This window comes from Solanum lycopersicum, chromosome 2, assembly GCF_036512215.1.
Source record: "Solanum lycopersicum chromosome 2, SLM_r2.1".
In the NCBI taxonomy this organism is placed as follows: domain Eukaryota; kingdom Viridiplantae; phylum Streptophyta; class Magnoliopsida; order Solanales; family Solanaceae; genus Solanum; species Solanum lycopersicum.
In genome coordinates, this window is record NC_090801.1 from 65,458,960 (window position 1) to 65,478,611 (window position 19,652).

At 34.4% G+C, this 19,652-nt stretch overlaps 2 protein-coding genes across 6 annotated transcripts; both read left to right on the forward strand.

The window, feature by feature from the left end:
- The first annotated feature begins 2,579 nt into the window (after nt 1–2,579).
- LOC101258512 (oleosin H1-like) lies at nt 2,580–3,423 on the forward strand. The gene is made up of 2 exons (XM_004232274.4): nt 2,580–3,028; nt 3,097–3,423. The coding sequence occupies exons 1-2, from the start codon at nt 2,722–2,724 to the stop codon at nt 3,237–3,239; spliced, it is 450 nt and encodes a 149-aa protein (XP_004232322.1). The 5' UTR covers nt 2,580–2,721; the 3' UTR covers nt 3,240–3,423.
- Nucleotides 3,424–5,814: 2,391 nt separating this feature from the next.
- LOC101252252 (protein RST1) lies at nt 5,815–19,445 on the forward strand. 5 transcript variants are annotated; one of them, XM_010317996.4, is made up of 25 exons: nt 5,815–6,284; nt 6,747–7,028; nt 7,170–7,253; nt 7,395–7,668; nt 8,031–8,281; nt 8,794–8,974; nt 9,063–9,253; nt 9,438–9,538; nt 10,225–10,300; nt 10,875–11,006; nt 11,079–11,160; nt 11,662–11,734; nt 12,332–12,500; nt 12,961–13,091; nt 13,177–13,268; nt 13,635–13,726; nt 13,811–14,026; nt 14,128–14,205; nt 14,426–14,608; nt 15,106–15,978; nt 16,081–16,377; nt 16,947–17,597; nt 17,952–18,102; nt 18,248–18,366; nt 18,817–19,445. In XM_010317996.4, exons 1-25 carry the CDS (start codon nt 5,898–5,900, stop codon nt 19,234–19,236), a joined length of 5,586 nt encoding a protein of 1,861 aa, XP_010316298.1. In that variant the 5' UTR covers nt 5,815–5,897; the 3' UTR covers nt 19,237–19,445. The 5 variants fall into 5 exon arrangements, with proteins under 5 accessions (XP_010316298.1, XP_010316299.1, XP_069150655.1 ...); XM_010317997.4 differs by having other exon boundaries at nt 5,824–6,284; nt 7,392–7,668; nt 13,641–13,726; XM_069294554.1 differs by having other exon boundaries at nt 5,824–6,284; nt 13,641–13,726.
- Nucleotides 19,446–19,652: the final 207 nt, after the last annotated feature.

Consider the following 19,652-nt stretch of genomic DNA (forward strand, 5'->3'; position numbering starts at 1 on the left):
ATTTCTATTTATCAAGGTTTGGGTAAATAAAAAAAAACATCTTGTCAGGTATTGTTTGTCATGTTGCGTTTTTTGAAAGTCAATTTGATTAATTTTTAAAGTTAAATTAAATCACATTAATTCAATATTTTAAACAAAAAAATAAATATTTTAAAACTATATGAAAAGTACTATAAATTGCAAATTTTTTACATATTAAATATTAATATGATGAAAAAATACATCTTAAAATGTTAGTCAAAGTTTTAATAGTTTAACTCTAAATATATAAATTATGACAAATAATACGAGACGGAGGTATTATTCTTTACCTCCATTTGAAAATTGAGTATTAGACCTCATAATTCTTAACTAACAGTCATTTGTTTACACTTAATAGAAGTCTGAATCTTAATCATTCAGTTTTAGCTCATTAAGTACGTTTGATTTTCAGGTCTTAAACTGAATCATTCAGATTCAACCATTAAGTTTATTTGTTTAATTTTTTTTAAAAAACCTCTTAATGGATCTGAAGAAGTTTGAACGAATCAGATCTGTAGGAGACTCTCAACAATATTCAACTTATTTGAGAAGTTATCAAATAATAAATCATTACTTCTCTGCTTTGGGCGTGCCTTTTTATCTCATAAGTAAAAATATTGCTTCTCTCTTTTCTCAATCAAACACCATTTTTTCCCTCTTGAACTTGTAAGTTTTCATAAATATTTTCAAGTATTTTTTTATATTTTTATAAATCAATTGAAACTTTGTGTTGTAAACTATATGATATTTTCGTTCAATTTTCACCAAATCAATTCAAAAAATATATAATGAGAAACAAATTCTCATTGAAATAATAAAAAAATCTTCTATTTTTTCATATGAACGTCATTATTATTTTTTTCATCCATTCAATCAAAATATCAGTAAAAATATAGCTACTAAACATTTTTACAAAAAAAAAAAAGTGTTTCTAGGATTTTTTTTAATAGCATGAACATGTAATAGTAGATTAGGTTTTACACTTTTATTAGATTACTACAATAACTTCCCCATAATCGTATATGGAGAATTTATCTTTTTCCCTAAGAAAGTTTTAACTTGTATTAAAAAAAATTAATAAATTATAAAAAAATGTAAATCACATTAAACAATCTTCATCATATCTAATTAGAGAATAGGAACAAAATTCGATTCACACGAAAATCCACCTCCCAACCAATCAATCATTCCGGAGGAGCACAATTTGACTTTGGTCAATAACTCTCAACAAATTAGGAAATTAACGTAAGTTTTCTACCTTAGTGGGCCCAAACAACCGCCCTTATCTGGACTTCAAAAAAAAAAGATCCATCACAGATCTGCAGCCCAAACTAAAAATTTCCCTGTTTTGATTTGACAGGCTATAGGCCCCACTACAATTACTCTATAATTTTTGTCGATAAAAATTAAATTTATACTAGCAGGATGAAACATCTAACGATATAGTAATAATAATAATAATAAGTATATATAAAAATATAAACTTTATGTTATCGTAAAAAGATAAAAATATATCTATAGCTATCAGCCCCTTTCCCTGTCACTTCGCCTTTCTCTATTTGTCTTCCGTGTTTTTTGCCTTTTGTCTTAGTGGAACTCTCTTTCCTCAACTAGTGAACAAAACAGTACACAAATTAAAATGGCTACACTGTGTGTTACAGTTTAGTGAGACGACTGATACAAGTCTTTGGGTCCAATTTACGTTATTTTTTTTTTCATTCTTGATCCGTTAAAAAAACAATTTATTTAAATATGAGCACAATAGTAGCCATGGTAGATAAGTATAGAGTTTAGTGTAATGGATGAAGTGTAATTTTATATCGGCATGACGATAGCCACTGGGCGCGAGACCGATATGACTAACTATAACAACATTTTTCTACATTATAAGTATAGTTTTTACCTACTTTTTAGATTTATTATCACCCAAGTACTTGTAATTAGTAACAAGTAATTACACTCCTTTTCCCACTGGGAATTAGCGTATTATGACATGAACATTGGGCCTCAGTAGTTGGGCTTTTGATTCAGCCGCCCTTCAAATAAAAGCCACTGTAAGGCCCTTACATTCTATTCGCCCAATGGACCTCATCACTAGGAAAAGCTTACAACTTCTTTTTTAGAAAAATATTATCTTTTTTTGGGAAAATAAATGAATTTCTTATTAATTTTTTTCATTTGTATTCACTATAAATATATATCTGAAAAAAAATATTTATGTACCATTTATATAAGAGGTTGGGGTTCAACACGATCGATGTAGATGTCACTTCTTAAGAGAAATTCAAATATTTTCAAAATTTTGATCAATCAAATAAAAAAAAGAATATTTTTCTGGCATCCTAAAATTGATATGAATCATTTAATTTTAGTAGTTAAACTCGAAAGTTACATTTCTTATATTCAATCAAATAATAAGAAGAAAAAAGAAAAGAAAAGGTTGTTTATATGACAAAACTTGTTGTTATTAAAAGCATTGAGGTGTCAATCATCAAACAAAAAAAGACAGCTAAGTTTAGGCGTTACAATTCAAAGGTAGAGGTAAAAAAACACACACCAAGTTTCTTCTTTGCAATGCAACTTGTTCCTCATGCACTCTTAATTCACATGCATCCCAACACGTTGCACTCTTCCCCCTCCTTTAAAAACAACTAACGCCATTCCCTTTTCCTCTCATCTAATTAAAACAAATTGACGACGATGGGTGACCGCCACGCACACCAGCAGCGCCTTCATCAAAGTCAGAAAGGTCCTTCAGCTTCACAAATTCTGGCTATTGTTACTCTTCTACCTGTTGGTGGGACACTTGTTTGCCTCGCTGGCATTACTCTTGTTGGCACTTTAATTGGGCTTGCTCTTGCAACTCCAGTTTTTCTACTCTTTAGCCCAGTTATTGTACCTGCTACGCTTACTATTGCCCTTGCTGTTGCTGGATTTTTAACTTCTGGTGCTTTTGGTATTACTGGACTTTCATCTTTCTCTTGGATTCTCAATTATTTCAGACAAGGTAACAAATTTTTAAATATTTAATACCGGTAAAAATATATTGTCTTTGATGTGTTGAATAATTTATAGGTAAATCGATGGTCCCAGAGAGTATGGAAGCGGCAAAGAGGCGTATGGCGGATGCTGCATCGCACTTGGGGCAGAAGACGAAGGACGCCGGACAAACAATCCAGAGCAAAGCACAGGAAGGGAAAGAAGGAACCAAGACTTAGTTAATTTAATTTTATGTTTTTAAGTTGGAAAAATTAAAAAAAAAAATGTATGCTAAAATTAATGTGCATTTTAATTTTTTTGCCCCTCTTTTAAGCTTTTTGGTGTTTTTTGTGCGATGCAATGTGATGTGTTAGTTCGTCCTATTTAAGAAAGTAAATAAATTCTTGAATAAATTGAAGATGATCTCAAATCCATTTAACATTGTGGTCTGACAAAATAAATAAATGAAATTAAAGAGTTTATACTATTCGAAGAGAGTATAGAAAATACCTCGTAAATTATTTCTGAATTATAAATAGACTTCATGACGCCTCTTTAGGATACAGTTTCGATCAATTTCTGAATTATAAATAGACTTCATGACACCTCTTTTCGATCAATTTTTGAGTAAATATACGATAATTTAGGAAAACTTAAAAGGAGTGTTTTCCCTTATCAAAAGGTCTCAGTTTGGCGTGATGACTAAAAAAATAGTGATGGTATACAAAAATTGTTTCTTATTTGATTATCATGTTTCTAACCATCCTAATTTTTTAGGATAACTAATCTCGGGAACGAGACGATAATTAATTTCAATATAATTAAATCTCAGGGAACAAACGACTCCTCATTACTTTGAAAACGATTTAATAGTTCTTTCCTAAAGACTATTTGTATTTTTTATATTTGAAGAGTAAAATAAAAACGTTTTTCATATTACACTATATACTCAATTTATAGAGGTAAACTACTTTATTTTCACTTTTTGAATATTTTATTATTATTTTTATTACTTTTCAAATAATATATTATTTTATATGTCATTTTATTAATTAAATATCTAATATTCATGATTCCTTCTAAATGTAATATACTATTTAAAAAGTATATTATCTAATTACTTTAATTTTCTTATAGAAACACATAAAAGTATAATGGTAAAATAAAAAAAATAATTTATATACAAATAATAATACATAATATAATTATTTAAATATTAAATAAAATACAATACACAATATAATAATTAATTCGCGATGAAACAAGAATCATGTCGAAAAGATGTGGAACGTGTATTCAGAGTTTTGCAATTATTGCAAGACCTTCAAATTTTTTGAGAAAAAAAGTGCTACATGATATAATTATTACATGTATCATACTACACAACGTGATAATCGAGGACGTGATCTAAATGCACCAATTCAAGATGTCGTAGAGGCTCCAACTGCAACGACAAAAATAGTGAGAGATGAAAATTTTTTATTTGAATAATTTTAGCTAGACATAATAAAATTAGGATAAAGATGCTCATTTTGAACTACGAGAGCAGCGTAATAATTTCAAAAATTGAGTGTTTATATAATCGTATTTTACTTTTATTTGAAATTATTCATTAATTTAAATATTATATAACATTACAGTTTATGATATTTAAAAATTTAGAATAAAATGTAATTTATATTAAATAAAAATTTTGAAAAAAATAATATTTTTATCACATGAAAATTATAGAAAGTAATCACTAGAAAAAATAAATAAATAATTTAAATGAGATAAGAAAACAAGAATGAAAGAAATAATAATATAATATTAATGAGAGAGATTTTTTTTAGAGAGTAAAAATATAGAATTGGTTTAAAGTTGGTTAATTTGAAAAACAAAGAACTCTAAGGGTGCGTTTGGTATGAAGGAAAATATTTTTAGTGGAAAATGTTCTCCTAGAAAATGTTTTCATGGAAAATAAGTAAATTTTGGACTTATTTTCTCATGTTTGGTTGGTGAGTAGAAAATATTTTTCGGAAATGATTTTTAATGTTTGATTTATGAATGAAAAATATTTTTAAGAAATATCTTTTATTTTTACTAGAGTAGAAAATAATTTATGAAATTTAACATATTTTTTAAAAATAAAATTATTTTTTTTGAGGTGGGGTGGGGGGTCCAAGGGGGAGAGGGTAGGAGTGAAAAAATAAAAATTTGAACTTGATATTTTTTAAAACAATTTTTTGTGGTGGTGGTGGTGGTGGTGGTGGGTTGATATGGGTGGGTAAGGGCTGGCGGGAGGGGGTAGGTGTTTAAAAATAAAATTTTAAAGTTGAAAATATTTTTAAAAAGTAAAATTAATCTTTTCGGGTGGGGGGTTGTGTGTGTGTGTGTGTGTGGAGGCCTGGCCGGTAGTGAGTGGGCGGGTGAGGGGTTAGGGATCGGGTGAAAAAATAAAATTTTAAAATTGAAAATATTTTTTTAAAATTCACGTCTTTTCCAAAAAAATGTAATTTGAAATTAGAGAAGAGTTTTGGAAAATATTTTCCTTAATATTTTAAGGAAAATCATTTTCCTTAATTTGAAGAAAATAAGTTGATTTGAAAAACATTTTTTAAAACTTTTATCCCAACCAAACATGAGAAAATTAAAAATATTTTTTAGAAAATGTTTTTCTTCGTACAAAACACATTCCAAATAGAAATTGGATTGGAGATGCCCTAAGTGGAAAAGGAAAAGGCTTAGCCTTCTTTTTTTGGTAAAGACGTTCAAGAAAAACATAAACTTAAAACTTAATAAGAAACAGTCGATAAACATATAAACGTTTGTTGTGTTATTTTTGCATATAAATTTTCTTTTGGCCCCTGCTGATAAATCTACTTGCCCGCCACACTAAGTACTTTATTAGGCCCCTAATGGACTCTTACTCTCAACTGCTGGAGAAAATTCGAATCCCCCAACCGTCGCTGCAGAAATTCGCAGTCATCTCGATATTCGACAAACTTCGATCGGCTCCGACTTACTTGAACCCTGACTCCGCCCCTGGAACCGACGCCATTACTCAGTGCCTTCATTCCACCTCCGCTTCTGTACTTGATCAATCGGTTAGAGAGCTATGCCGCCTCGTCAGAGACTCCAAATTGGACCTATCTCGCGGATTACTCGAGCTCCAGTCTGCCCTCGAAGCATCCGATTCTCGTTTTGTCAGTCTTTTTGTCAAAGGAATAGGTTTCCTTGTTCGGTTGGGTTTCCAGAACAATTCGTTGCCGTCTCTATCTTCAGAGAATCATCCATTCGTCAAGGTAATTGCAACATTATGCTAAGTTATCAGAATGTGCACCTTCCCAGTTTTAAGTTTAAGTATACGAATGGTGATTAATCCAACTATTTCTATCTCAATATTACTGACAGGGCTAAGTTTGTCATTACAATGGGTTTTGATAGTCGATAATATTACTGACAGGGCTAAGTTTTGTTATTGGAATGGATTTTGATTGTGCTATTTTTGAAAGATTTATTGGACTTGATTAGCTAGGGAAATAACATTGTACCCTACAAAAGCACTTGGATTGTGTAGTGGTATAGATATTAGTTTGGTTATGTGCTGGTCGGGTTCACAACATATTAGCAGATAGTCGTGAACAGTCATGTGCTCATTCTGCCAGTTTATGAGCAATTAGTGTCTGATGTTTTTTTTTGCTTTAAATAGTCTATTAATTAATTTTGGTAATGGTTCTGATGTGAATTGGTTGATGGCGGGACAGGTGCTTTCTTGCCGAGTGGAGGTTCAAACAGAGCTAGTGCAACAAGTGCTTATTTTCATAATGCAGAGCAAGAATTCGGGAATGGTTGAAGTTTGTGATTTCTTGTTACCTTTCTTGAATTATTCAATTGTTAGGATGCCCTCATCTGTTTCAGTTTCTTCATTTATAAGAAGTTTGGTATCGTCACTAGCTGGACTTTGTTGTTCAATTCCTTTAGAGGCCATTCCTGTTATTAAACTCCTCATTGGGCGTTTGAAGTTCTTTCCATGCGATAATGCAGAAGTAAGTGTACTATGTATTGTGCAAAATATGTTTTTTCTTCTTATTCTTGCTGTGGCGTCTGTTTGTTCGTTAGATGCCTGCTTTCTGATATATGTTTCGCCATCAATATTTAAGTGCTTAAGTTCCATGGTTAATGTGCAGGATTTTACTAATATTTCGCACTGCCTTGAATGCATTGTAGATGCATATGTGGTGGTCCTGCAACAATTGGTGGAAATGGGATCGGTATTCAAACTGGCCTTTCCTTTTTCTCCAGCTTTTTGAATTTTATTGTATTTTTGGGTTAAAGTTACTTTTTGTTACATTTTAAGATTTGTATTGTGGTCTAGACTTACTAATTGCAAGTGGCATCATAAATGCTAGCAGCTGCTTCATCAAGTTCAGTTATGTGGTGTGGAGCTTCTGGATGTTATGTTCTCCTTGTGTACAAATCCAAAGCACACGAGTTCAATTGAGAACATTTTAGAAGTATCGAGGCGCATATTGATTGTGCAAAAAGATCTTGGTTTGAGCTTTATACCTGAATTATCAACAATTACCCTGTCCTTATTTATGGTGCTTATGCAGTCTGAACTTGAACATGAACAATTCTTGGAGGTGAAACTTGTTCTATTTCTGTTGAAGTGGAAACATGAGAACGGTATGGTTACTAATTTTGTTAATTTTCTGGAAAAAGGTTAATAGTTCTGATGCATTACATATATCTAATGAGAACAAAAATGTATTTAGTACCAAAGGCACATATCGGTGTACAGTTGATTCCCATTGTATATATTTGAGTACTAAGGTGCTATTTCTTATCCTATTTGCCTGGAAGATATCACCTCAGTCTGCACTATCAAGTAAATTTTTGAAGATTTTTCAAATATTTCAAAAGTAAAATAGTGAATTAATGAACACATTTTCTTTTGAGGATATCTATACGCTTTACTGGATAAATAACTGTCTCGGTTGCTTCTTTTTCATCAGTAACTAAATAAAATTGTTAAAATACTTTTGCAGAGAATGATGTCTTTAGAGATGCATATGATTTGAATGAAGAGCTCTTATTCATCTTCCCTGCTATCAGCCTTCTTTCTTCTCCATCTAAATCAGTAAAACAATTAGCAACCGATTTGCTTCACATTTTGGGAAAGCTTTCGAGTAAGCTACTTATTGCACAAAAAACTGGACAGCCGAAAGGAATGAAATTTCCGACCATTAGTACACCTAAATACATAGTCTTCAGACTCTTGCAGCATATATGGCTTCAGGTTTATTTCATTGTCTCGGAACTCAAAATTATATGTCATTGTGAAAGTGCGTAATTGATATTAGTTAAGACACCTACACTCTTCAAGTGAAATGGACATTATCATATGTGTTTCTTGTCAATGTTTACTAGATCATCGTACAAGACTTCCTGTAACATCCGCACAAGACCCTTCCCCAAAAATAAAAATAAAAATAAAAAATAAAAGAAATTACACACACACACAAAGAGAAGAAGAAGAAAAAAAGAATTGATCTGATTTCACACTTGAATTGCAAGAAGTTGAACCATATTCCATCCATCTGTTCAAATAACGTTCTCTGCGTAGCAATGGTAGTGTTCGATGGATCATTCAATCTTTGCTAGATTCTTGTCTTATTTCTAGGCGTGGCCTTTGACTCAATGATTTCAAGGACCAATAGGATATTTTATTTACTTGTTATTTTTTTTGCTAATTTTGCTCCTATTGGAAGTTCATTTCGTACTTACCCTATAACGGGTGGCTTTTTTCAGGAACTGTCTCCATTGTCTGGTTCTTTTTATCTGAATTACGAGCCTAGTCATGTCACTTCTATTAGAGACGAGCACTATGTATCAAAAACTTGGAGCTCATTGGTTACCGACCACTTGCATCATATTATTGCAAGAAGGAAGTCCTCATCCATCTCTCAGTCTCAGAATATCTTTCTGATCGGTTAAGTCCTCATAAACTAGTACTTACACTTGATATTTTTTTGTTGTTAAAAGTTCTACAATATCTGTTCTATACTTTGTTCTTGCAGATATGCCCATGATACTCAGTGCAATTGCCTGTGTCCTCGTCATGCATCAAGCAGATGGGAGCTCTTCTGTTGATATCTTGGCTAATAGTAGCAGAGCGGATCCTAAACTAGGTGTCCCTTTGTTACTAGTCATTCAATTCTACAATCATATATTTTCCACGAACACAAGTGTTGACTCTCATGGAGTTCTGGTAAACTTTAGTTTGTTACGTCAAGATCTATTAGCCATGTTTATTATAGCGTCTGTTTTTACTCTATTTTCTAGTGGATGGACTTTTCATTTCTTGGATTCTTCAAGAGGAACTTATGAACATTTTTTGTTAGGGTTAATTTCAGTGGACTCATAGTCATTGTTCTGTTTCAAAAAATGTGCAGCTAAAACTTCTGGAACTGCTGCCATCACTTGCTTCCCATCCTGCAATCATACCTCTCGTTATTCAGACACTGTTGCCTATGCTTCAGAATGATAAGAAACCGTATGCTAACTATACACTCTTATGATATCTATTGTTTGTTTTGGAGGTGGATTTATCTTATTGCTATGGATGATGTATTTCATTATTTGATCATTTCCTTTCCGCCTATAAAGTTTCCTTCTATTAAAAAATGTTGTAAAATTGCACATCATTATGTCAAACAGTTCATGTGGAAGACTGGCAACTTGATTTTTGCTTGAGAATATCTGAATTATGATTGATCTTAAAGTTATGGTCAATTATTACTATGTTGTGCATTGTTTGTTCTTAAGTCTATAAATCATTTTTTAGGAAATCAGTCATCTGGCCGATGGTTATTTTATCTTTTTCCTGTGTTTGTTGATAAGTAGGGTAAACAGCATGCTGCACCATCTTGAATTCTGCTACTATTACCTTTTTTACTTGTAGTTTATTTTTAAGTTAGTTGAATACATTATAACATGATAGATATAGGTTATATCTGAACATGCATACATACCGCCCTTCTCCTGATGGAAAGTTTAGTCGCCATTGATAGCCTTTTATTATGAGAACTGGTCAACTGTCTCTTTGATTGTAGTATATTTGCACTTGTTAATGATCTAAGGTTTATGATAATATCATTCTACTGAAAATATATGTGGAGTGGATATGTCATTCTTACATTTATCTATTAATTCTCTTGATGTATGTTATTTGTCTTATAGTGTTCTATTTGCCACTGCGATTCGCTTACTTTGCAAAACCTGGGAATACAACGACCGTGTCTTTGGGACCTTGCAGGCAAGATTATCAACCTTACAATCTTTCTCATAACTATCATTGTTTTGTGATTCCCTTTACTGATGCTTGTAGTTAACTTGTTATATGCAATAACACACTTTTTCTCCCATTGCATTAATCCTTCACTAGACCGAGGGATTATATTTTTATTTTTTTGGTACGGGAGAGATTCTTCAGTTTGTTCACAGCTTTATTTAATCAAATTTTAGACAACATGACTAGAAGTCCAGAACTGGTATGGTCCCAATCTTATAAAGGAAATAGTTTAGCAGTTACTATGGTATGGCACCACAAAATTATCAAGTGGAATGAAATTATCGTGCAAGTTTTCTTAGATGATTGAATTGATGATCCATGAACTATCTTATAAATACTTGATACATTAAGAAAAAGGAACTATATCATAAAAAACTTGATCCAGCCTGAAGATGGTGGATAAATTTGTTAGGTAGTAGTTTTGAATTGACATGTTATTGCTTGATGGTAATTTTTAAAGTTTTCATGTCAGTAGGTCAGATTACCCTAAACATGTGGCATAAATAGTCATTGTTTTCCTTTTTCTGGTGAAAACTAGGGAGTACTACTTGCGAATAGATTTACTCGGTTTGCGTCTAAGCGAGATATTTGCATTAGCATGGCTGTTTCCATCTGTGATATCTGCAGAAGAAATCCTGATCGTGGAGTGGACCTTATTTTATCCATTGCGGTATGTTCTACTAGTTAGTTTCTTTAGCACATGTAATTCCAAGCTCCTTAATTATATTATTTCAATTAACAGGCTTGCGTGGAGAATCAAGATCCTTTAGTGCAGTCTCTGGGTCTTCAAAGCCTTGGCCACCTCTGTGAAGCCGATGCCATTGGTAAACCTGCACTATAGCTAAATCTTCAAATGTCAAATTCATATGAGATGTTGATAATTTGACATAACCCGACTCGGTCCCACCCAAGGCACGGCTGGAACTAAAAAAGATTGTTTTTTTCGCTCTAATGCATTTGGAAAATGTACTTCCATGAAAAAATATTAGAGCTGCTAAGAACAGAGAAAATTCTCCAGGATTGTTTTTTGGTCAGGGAAAACATTTCCAAGATTGTGGTAATACGTCTAGTTTATCTGCAGGAAAAGATAGGAACCTTTCCAAGATTGTGGATAACTTTTGTTCTTCTGTTACTTCTATTTTGTCACTTCTTTGCTTTCTTATAGTGAAAGAAAAAGCACTTTGATGTGGTCAAGAGGTATTGATTGATTCTCTATCTCCCCGCAACTTAAAAACTAGCATACTTTTCGACTCTTTTTCATTGTACATGCATTTTCCTTTTCAAATTTTCGCTTTGGCACCAATTTTGTCATGCACTTATTTCAGATTTTTATTCTGCTTGGGATGTGATTGCAAAGCATGTGCTAAACTACTCAGCGAACGCCATGGTTGCTCACAGGTAAATAAAGGTTATCACCCATTTAGTAATCCATGAAAAAGTGATTAAACAATATCTGCTTGTTTTTGCCAAGTTATGAAGATCATCTTTCCACTGATCAAACTTCAGAATGATAACTCTGATAATAAGCTTTGCGATATCTCGTGAGAAACAAACATTTTACTCAAGTATTTTCTGTACAGTTGTTCTAAGTTTTCTGTGACTACACAATCTGTAATGTTGCTGTCCCTCTAAATATTTCCTAGTGTCTTCCTAACGCTGGACACAATACTATTACCTTATAAAGCAGTTCTCTGTGACTTTTTTTTTTGTGTGTGGATAAGGATAAAAAAATTCTGAGCTTTACAATGCATACTTGTATTTTCCATTGCGGGTTTCCTCTATGACTACTTGTACTACCACTAACAAACTTGACTTTTCTTGTGTATAATTTGAAGGGCATGTTTGAAAATTCGTTCATTTCTTTCTACCTTATCTCTTGCTTTTTTCAATCATTTACTTTAGTCATGGGCATTGCACGTTCTCATATACTCTTAACATTTCTTGCCAAATCTGAACAAATATTTTAAAAGTTTTTCCTTCTATCTCAATTGTCAGCCTCTGTCTTCTTTTGAACTGGGGTGCGATGGATGCACAAGCATACCCTGAGGCATCAGTAGATGTGTTGAAGATACTATGGAATATTGGAACCTCCCAAGATTGTAGACAAGCTTCCTTATGGTCCAAAGCTCGGGCATCTGCCTTTGTGGCATTAACCAGTTATGAGGTAGATCTTCTAATTGCCCTTCTTGCCTACTATGATTTTTTAATAGACAAATCTTTAATATTTATGGGCTCCCTGCGTTGTGACTGTAGTGTAAGGAAATGGGTAAATTGACCCAATATGTAAAGGAACCATTTTGGATGCCTTTTTATACTTAATGTGGGGCATTTCATGTATCAAACACCCTCCGTATCTATAGCAAACACATGTTTCAAATTATACAATTTATATCTAGATTTAATACAATTGATCAAACATCTAATGGAGATAGTCCAGTGCTTATGACCAAATGACCGTTACTCCCTAAAACCATTTTGGATACTGTCTTAATCAATATGGTGAACTTGTTACATTCCCAATGAGTTGCAGGAAGTTGTATCTCGTTTTGCTCAGTTCAGGTGAGTATTCTACTTTATTGCTCCCTTATCTCACAGCTGTTGTTTCAAAATCTGCCTTTCCTTAGGTAGAGCATCTTGAAAGAAGTATTCCGGACTTCAAGGACAGAAACTTGGAGTATCTTGTGTCCGAGACTGACCCTGAAGTGCTTACTGCGCTGGAAGGATTTGAAGTCAAACTTATAACTTTCGAGCACATGTGAGACACAATGCTGTTATTTTCTGCATGTTAGATTACATTTTGTGGCCAAAGATTCCAAACTACTGTTTTTAATTTTTCGCAGCACCCGGCGAAGATTAGTAAAGCAGAAAAAGGTGTCTGGAAACAAAATTGAGAAGCTGTTAGATGTTTTTCCACGTCTCATCTTTGCTTCAGGTACTGAGATACAATATCTCTATTTTTCAAGATGATTGGCTCCTAAACTTGTCATCTGGGTTCCCAACAATCAAATATGCTTTTGCTTCTTGGTGACTGGTGAGGCCCTTTTCCCCTCACAAGCACCTAGGTTAGCATATTTCTTTAACTCAAACTCTTTGTTAGCGATGTTCTTAATCACATAGAAATGGTCATTTTTCTCCTTGACTAAATGCAAATAAGTCTGACATGTAGCACTGAAAAGGGTCTAGGCCTTTGTCCTAAAGACTTGATTTGTGTTATAAATTATGTCACAGTAGAATGAAAATCATTTTTTATTCACTCTTTGCATCTTATTTATATACTTTCTTATCGGTGGCAATCAAGGAAAAGAAAGAAGAGAAAAAGAATTACCTGGTGCAGCTCTTTTTTGCCTTCCCTTTACAAAGAAAGATTCAAGGAAGCCAGGAGCATCAGAGGTAAGATAACTGAAATATGGGACTGCAACCAAGTTTCTTTTCTGTGTTCCGCAGGAATCTTCATGTGCATTGTTTGATGCTCAGGACTTGCAAGATGTACAAGCTAAATATGAAGCCTCACTGATTGATATAGCAACATCTCTTCAACTGTCAAGAAATATATTGATATCAATTCTTTCTTTGCAATCATGGAAGCCCTTCATGCGGAGGTGGATGAGAGCTTATGTCTTGTTACTTGATGCTAAGTTGCAGACTGCTGTTTTGGACAAAACTCCTAAAGCTGCCATGGAAATTCTTAAGGTGTTTTTGTGTACTCTCTACTTTGTTTATGGATTTTTTATCTGATTTTTGAGCCTATTTTTCAGCATCACAGAACTTCATGCCTACATTTTGTCATGCAGAGTATGACAGCAATTGCAGAGAGATCTCTCCCTCGATCTGCTGAGAATATTGCATTAGCTGTTGGAGCCCTTTGTTCGGTAATTGATTTCTCTCCTTGCTTCTGGAAAATTCTACTTGAATGATAAAATCTTTCTCAGCAGCTTGTATTGTGCTGTAATGGAGTAGGAAGACTGACTTGGATTCCATTTGTCATAAAAAGCATAAGCATCTCGAGGGACTAACGTTCATATGACTTTGTAGGCTGCTTGGTATTTGAAAATTGTAGGCCTTCTGTTTCTGACTATTTCTTGCTTCTAGGTGTTGCCTGCTTCCGCACATGCTGTTAAAGCGACCGCCTCAAAGTTTTTGCTGGATTGGTTGTTCCAACATGAACATGAGTATCGCCAATGGTCAGCAGCAATCTCTCTTGGTCTGATATCAAGTTGCCTACACCTCACTGATCACAAGCAGAAATTTGAGAATATCAATGCACTGCTTGAGGTATGAAGTCCATTTGTTATTCACATCTGTCATTTTACATATTCAGTGATCTCAAGCAGTTGGATTAGCCTTGTTGACCTCTTAGTGGGAATCATTTTTTTAGTTTATTGCCTATGACCTCCCAGACTAGTTTGCATATTCAAAATGTTAGAATGTATACTTCTGTAGGAGTCACTAAAAATGCTAGATTACAGTGCTTATATTTGTTTGGTGTGTGTATTTGAGGATTGAGGTCATGGTGTTCCTTACTATGAACAATATGAATATGCATTTTATTTTGAGGAATAAGAGGTTTTTCGTAGAAAGCAAATGTATCTTTGTAGTTGATGGTAATTTTCTGTCAGGGAGTGAGGACGGTGGAAAATAACATATATTTCTTGCAATTAGCGAATGTTTATGATGATTGAATGAAACAGAATGAGCATTACACTTGATTTAGAAGCAATGTAAGTTGTAGAATTATTGCTCAAAGCATGCTTAGAATGAGGTCATTTCAGGTTGCATCTGTGAGCAAAAGCACACTTGTGAAAGGAGCTTGTGGAGTTGGGTTAGGTTATTCATGTCAAACTCTTCTAGCCAGAGCTGCTGCTCACCCGGGCAAAGAGACACACAAGATAGAGGAAGCAGAATTGTTGAGAAAGATCATCAGAACCTTATCCCAGATGATCTCTCAATTCACACCTTCTTCGGCTGATGTTCTTGAAACTCTTTCAGTATCTTTTCCACTTCGATCAGATAATTTGAATTCAAATTTTGCTGGTGAATTTCTTGGCTCGATGAGTGAGAATTTAGAGGAAGATGTGTGGGGCGTTGCAGGGCTTGTATTGGGTTTGGGTAATTGTGTTGGTGCAATGTACAGAGCTGGGATGTATGATGCAGTTCTTAATGTGAAAGCGTTACTTATTTCATGGATTCCACACCCTTCTGAAGTTACAACTATGAGCAAAGATCATGAAATTTTATTATTTGTGGGCTCGTGTCTTGCTGTACCTACTGTAATGGCCACATGTCAGAGGTTTGAACTTATTGATGATGCAGAGCTGGAACATCTTTTGAGTTGCTATAAGGAACTAATCTCTGAGCTACTCTCTATTAAAAGATTTGACACCTTCCACCAGAGCTTATTGATGGCATCTTGTTTGGGAGCAGGAAGTCTTGTTGGTGTGGTTTTGAATGAAGGGTCGCACTCTTTGAAAATTGAACACATTAAAGAATTGCTTGCACTGTTCAGAAAAAGTTACGCAGACTCCAATCCTCCACTAATTTATCTCGGTGCCATGCTTGGAGTTGTAAATGCATTAGGAGCAGGTGCAGGGACACTGATTGAACCCCACCCTTTGAGTTCATCACATTCTTCTTCTGATCAGAAGGTGAGAAACTTGGTGATATGTATATATTAGAAAGCTATTACAAAACCCAATAAATCTGTATCTTGCCATCTCTTTACTTGATGATTTTTCTGTTGTTCACAGGAAGCTTCTTATATATCTGGTCCTTTAATTACAAATGATGTTCTCGAGCCTGATTTAACATCACTTGTGCAAGAGATGTTCCTAGTTGCGCAAAATTCTGATGCTCATCAGTTACAGCAGCATGCAGCATGGGCAATCTCATTTCTTAGACATTATTTGTGGGTCAAAGATCTTCAAAATGATGAAAGTACCTCAGAGAATGATTCTGTTGGTTCGAAGACCGTCTCACAAAATTTTCCTGAGGACAGCACGGTCATGAAATTGTCTATGTGGCTAATGCATCTGAACTATCTTGGGGTAAAATACTTTTTCTTCTTTGTTATTCAATAATGCAGTGTTATTATGTTTAAGCAGCATTCTTCCTGTGGATTTGTGGAGGCATTTCTTGCATTATAGAATGTTAGGTGCACAACTTAATTTCTTTCTTTTCTTAATATTTCATAGTGCCATTAACTTTCTTATTGTTGAGTTTCAACAGATTTGACATACTTTATTGGTTGTTTTTTTGAGCTTCCGATCAACCTGTAAAACCTTACAATGAACTTGTCTTTGGATATTATAATAACACTGGTTTATTTTGTTAGCAATGATGTTTTTCTTCCTAAGCATTACAAGTCTCATTCTGAAACTAGTTTGTTAATTGCATATAATTAGTTTGGCATATCAACAGAACTTTCATTGAGAAGGGACTCCATATCTTGTTTAGAAAATGCTTGCAGATTGTATGCCACTTCTAAATATTTTCAATTTCTTTAAATGATACTAGCTCAGAGTAGTTCTCTTGGTACTAAAGATTCATGTTCTCTTTCGCATTTGACGCTGTTCTCAAGCCATTTGACCTTTTTCTTGTTTTATGTTGAGATTAGACAGGTGATGTCTCACATGTAAACACAGTTTCTAGTGTTCTGCGGTGTCTCTCACATGCTTCTAGGCTACCACCATTGGATTGGGGCGCAATCATCAGACGGTGCATGAGATATGAGAGTCGAGTTGCTGGCTTGTTGGCACAAGACATAACTTTTGAGAGAGGAAATCTCAGGGAGGAATGCTTGCTTTTCTCATTATCGCATGCTAACCAATTTGATCCTCTCCTTAGCTTCCTTGATGAGCTATGTGACATCCCTCGGTTGAGGGTGCTCGAGTCACGCCTGCAATTCTTTTTGCTTTCACATTTGGCCGACCTGGTTAAGATTTTCTCAGGTTCTCGGATCGTGAAATTATTTGAAGATGTTGCTGAGTTATTATCATGGTCTACTTGTCCTGAGAGTTGTGACCCCCTAGAAAAAATCACATTTAGGATTTCATGCTGGAGGGGACTTCAATTGTGTTTGGATGAATCTTCTCATCACACTCAAGACTATAAATCTAGCATGGAAAAATGCATGGAGTTTCTCTTTACTTTGCTGCCTTCTGCTCAAACTGACGAGTCTTGTCAGGTTAAAATTTTTGAAGAATGGTCTGAAGCACTTAGATGCCTGGAGAAGGCTCAACAAGGATGGCTATTGGATCTTCTAAAGGTATTGAATTATATCTGTCTCCATTCTTCTTTTTTCTTTTTATTTTATCATTCTTTTGGAAGAGATTTGGGTCGACCGGGTTTTTTTTAGTAGTTTAGTTATTGTTGGGCCTATTTATATATCTTCTTTTTGGAGTACTTGATGATCAAGTATTACTAGTCACTATTCTACTTAGACTAGTTCACTCTGTACTACTCGTGGGTGAGGCATATTTTTACATTAGTTAATTGCTTATAAGTGCTAAGTGCATTGGTAATCACTTATTCATTACAACATTGTACTTTACTTCTCCTTTAAACAGTTGTTATAGAATTGCATCAGTTCATTACCTATATGTTCCTCTGCTCTATGTAGGTTTCAGAGGTGAACTTCACTGTCGCAAACTCTCTGTCGTTTGAAACTGTGAAAAAGATTCAAGCAATAGCAAAACTAGTTCAAAGTGGTTCCCTGCCATTGACTGTGCTTGGTAAACTAAAAGCTTGTCTTTTGGACAGCAGATCTCAAGGTTAGGCTCTATTAGGCTGTCGGAGATGATGTGTAATAGTTAGCAAATTCTAGTCTCAAGACTTCCATTTATCAACATGTTAAGTGCATTAGGTTATAACTGCTGTGGTGTAGTCTCTAATAAGTGCTACAATCTTTCTGCACAGATATTTGGGATGCTCTAACTGAAGTTTCAATAACCGTACAACATGCTGAAGGGAATGCCAAAAGACAATGGCTCATTGAGGCACTGGAAATTAGTTGCATTACGAGATTTCCGTCCACGGTAAGATGACTTACTTCGGATTCATGCAAATTATGGCTCATATTTGTGCTTATGTTGTCTGCGTATGTCCGTGGTGCATTTTGTAATGACCTGCACAGTTGTTTGGCAATTAGGGATAATTTTTAGTGAGCATAGCTCCATTGTGAGATAACATGTCCACGAGGGTACTCCTTTTGGTAGCTCAGTTTATAAGCATGCTCTGACCCCAATATTAGAAATACTGTCTGGAGTTGAAACACTATTTTGTTGAGGTAGACTAAGGCTATATTATAGCCCTTTGCCTCTTTCAGAATCCTGCATCACATTACATTCATCGACACTGAAATTTGGTACCCATAAATTACTTTCAAAATTTAGTTTCTGTGCCAGGATTGTTTCTGTTTATAATGTGGTAGAAGCTATTTGTTATACGTAGATAGATCATATTGCTTCCTCCCTTCTCTTCTGTAGGCTCTGCAGTTTGTCGGCCTGCTATGTGGAAGCTGCTGTATCTATAGGCCCGTGTTAATTGTGGACAAATTCACTGTTTTGAGCGATCTGCCAGTCACCCTCACGTCCCTCCTCTCGGATAGCTCCTGGATGGTAGTAGCAGATTCTGTTGTTTCTTATTTGTGGGCGTCGACGGAGCGGATATATGAATGGAACAAACAATTGAAAGGTGGTTTTGATACACAGTCCATCGACAAGAGTGAAAATGATATAGCCTGCTTTCTCCTACTAGTGATGTATCAGGCTTGTGTGTCCTTGAAAGATCATCTACCTTCAGAGAAACAGCTTCAGCTTGCCAATATGGTGGTACCAGCAAATATGGATGTCCATGCGTTCCAAGCAAGATTAAATTTTGATATGAAGAGTCTACCTCTGCTTTGAGCCCTTGAGTTGTTCATTTATTCATATGGCATGGCAAAACTCTTGTCATGCCTTTGTTTACACTGTCATAAGCATTCTATGTAAGGAGGTGGCTAATACTAAAATAGTAAGTGAAGTGGTCTTGGATGGTGTAATGAATTGATCAGTTATATTTCATGCGCTTTTTGTGCATTTTGTACCAGGAGGAAAAAGTAGTTGAAAGCTCTCAATTTCCTTTTCATTATACTGTTTAACTATATCGTTTCCAACAAAAAATAAAAGGATTAGTACATATTTTCCAACAAGAATGCTTCCAACCATTTAAAAGTTGTCGAATATTTGTAATCCACTTGTATCATCATTGGATTGGAAAAAAAATTATCTGATCAGTTTGACATATATTTACCCCATAATTTGTCTCTATTCAATTTCATCTA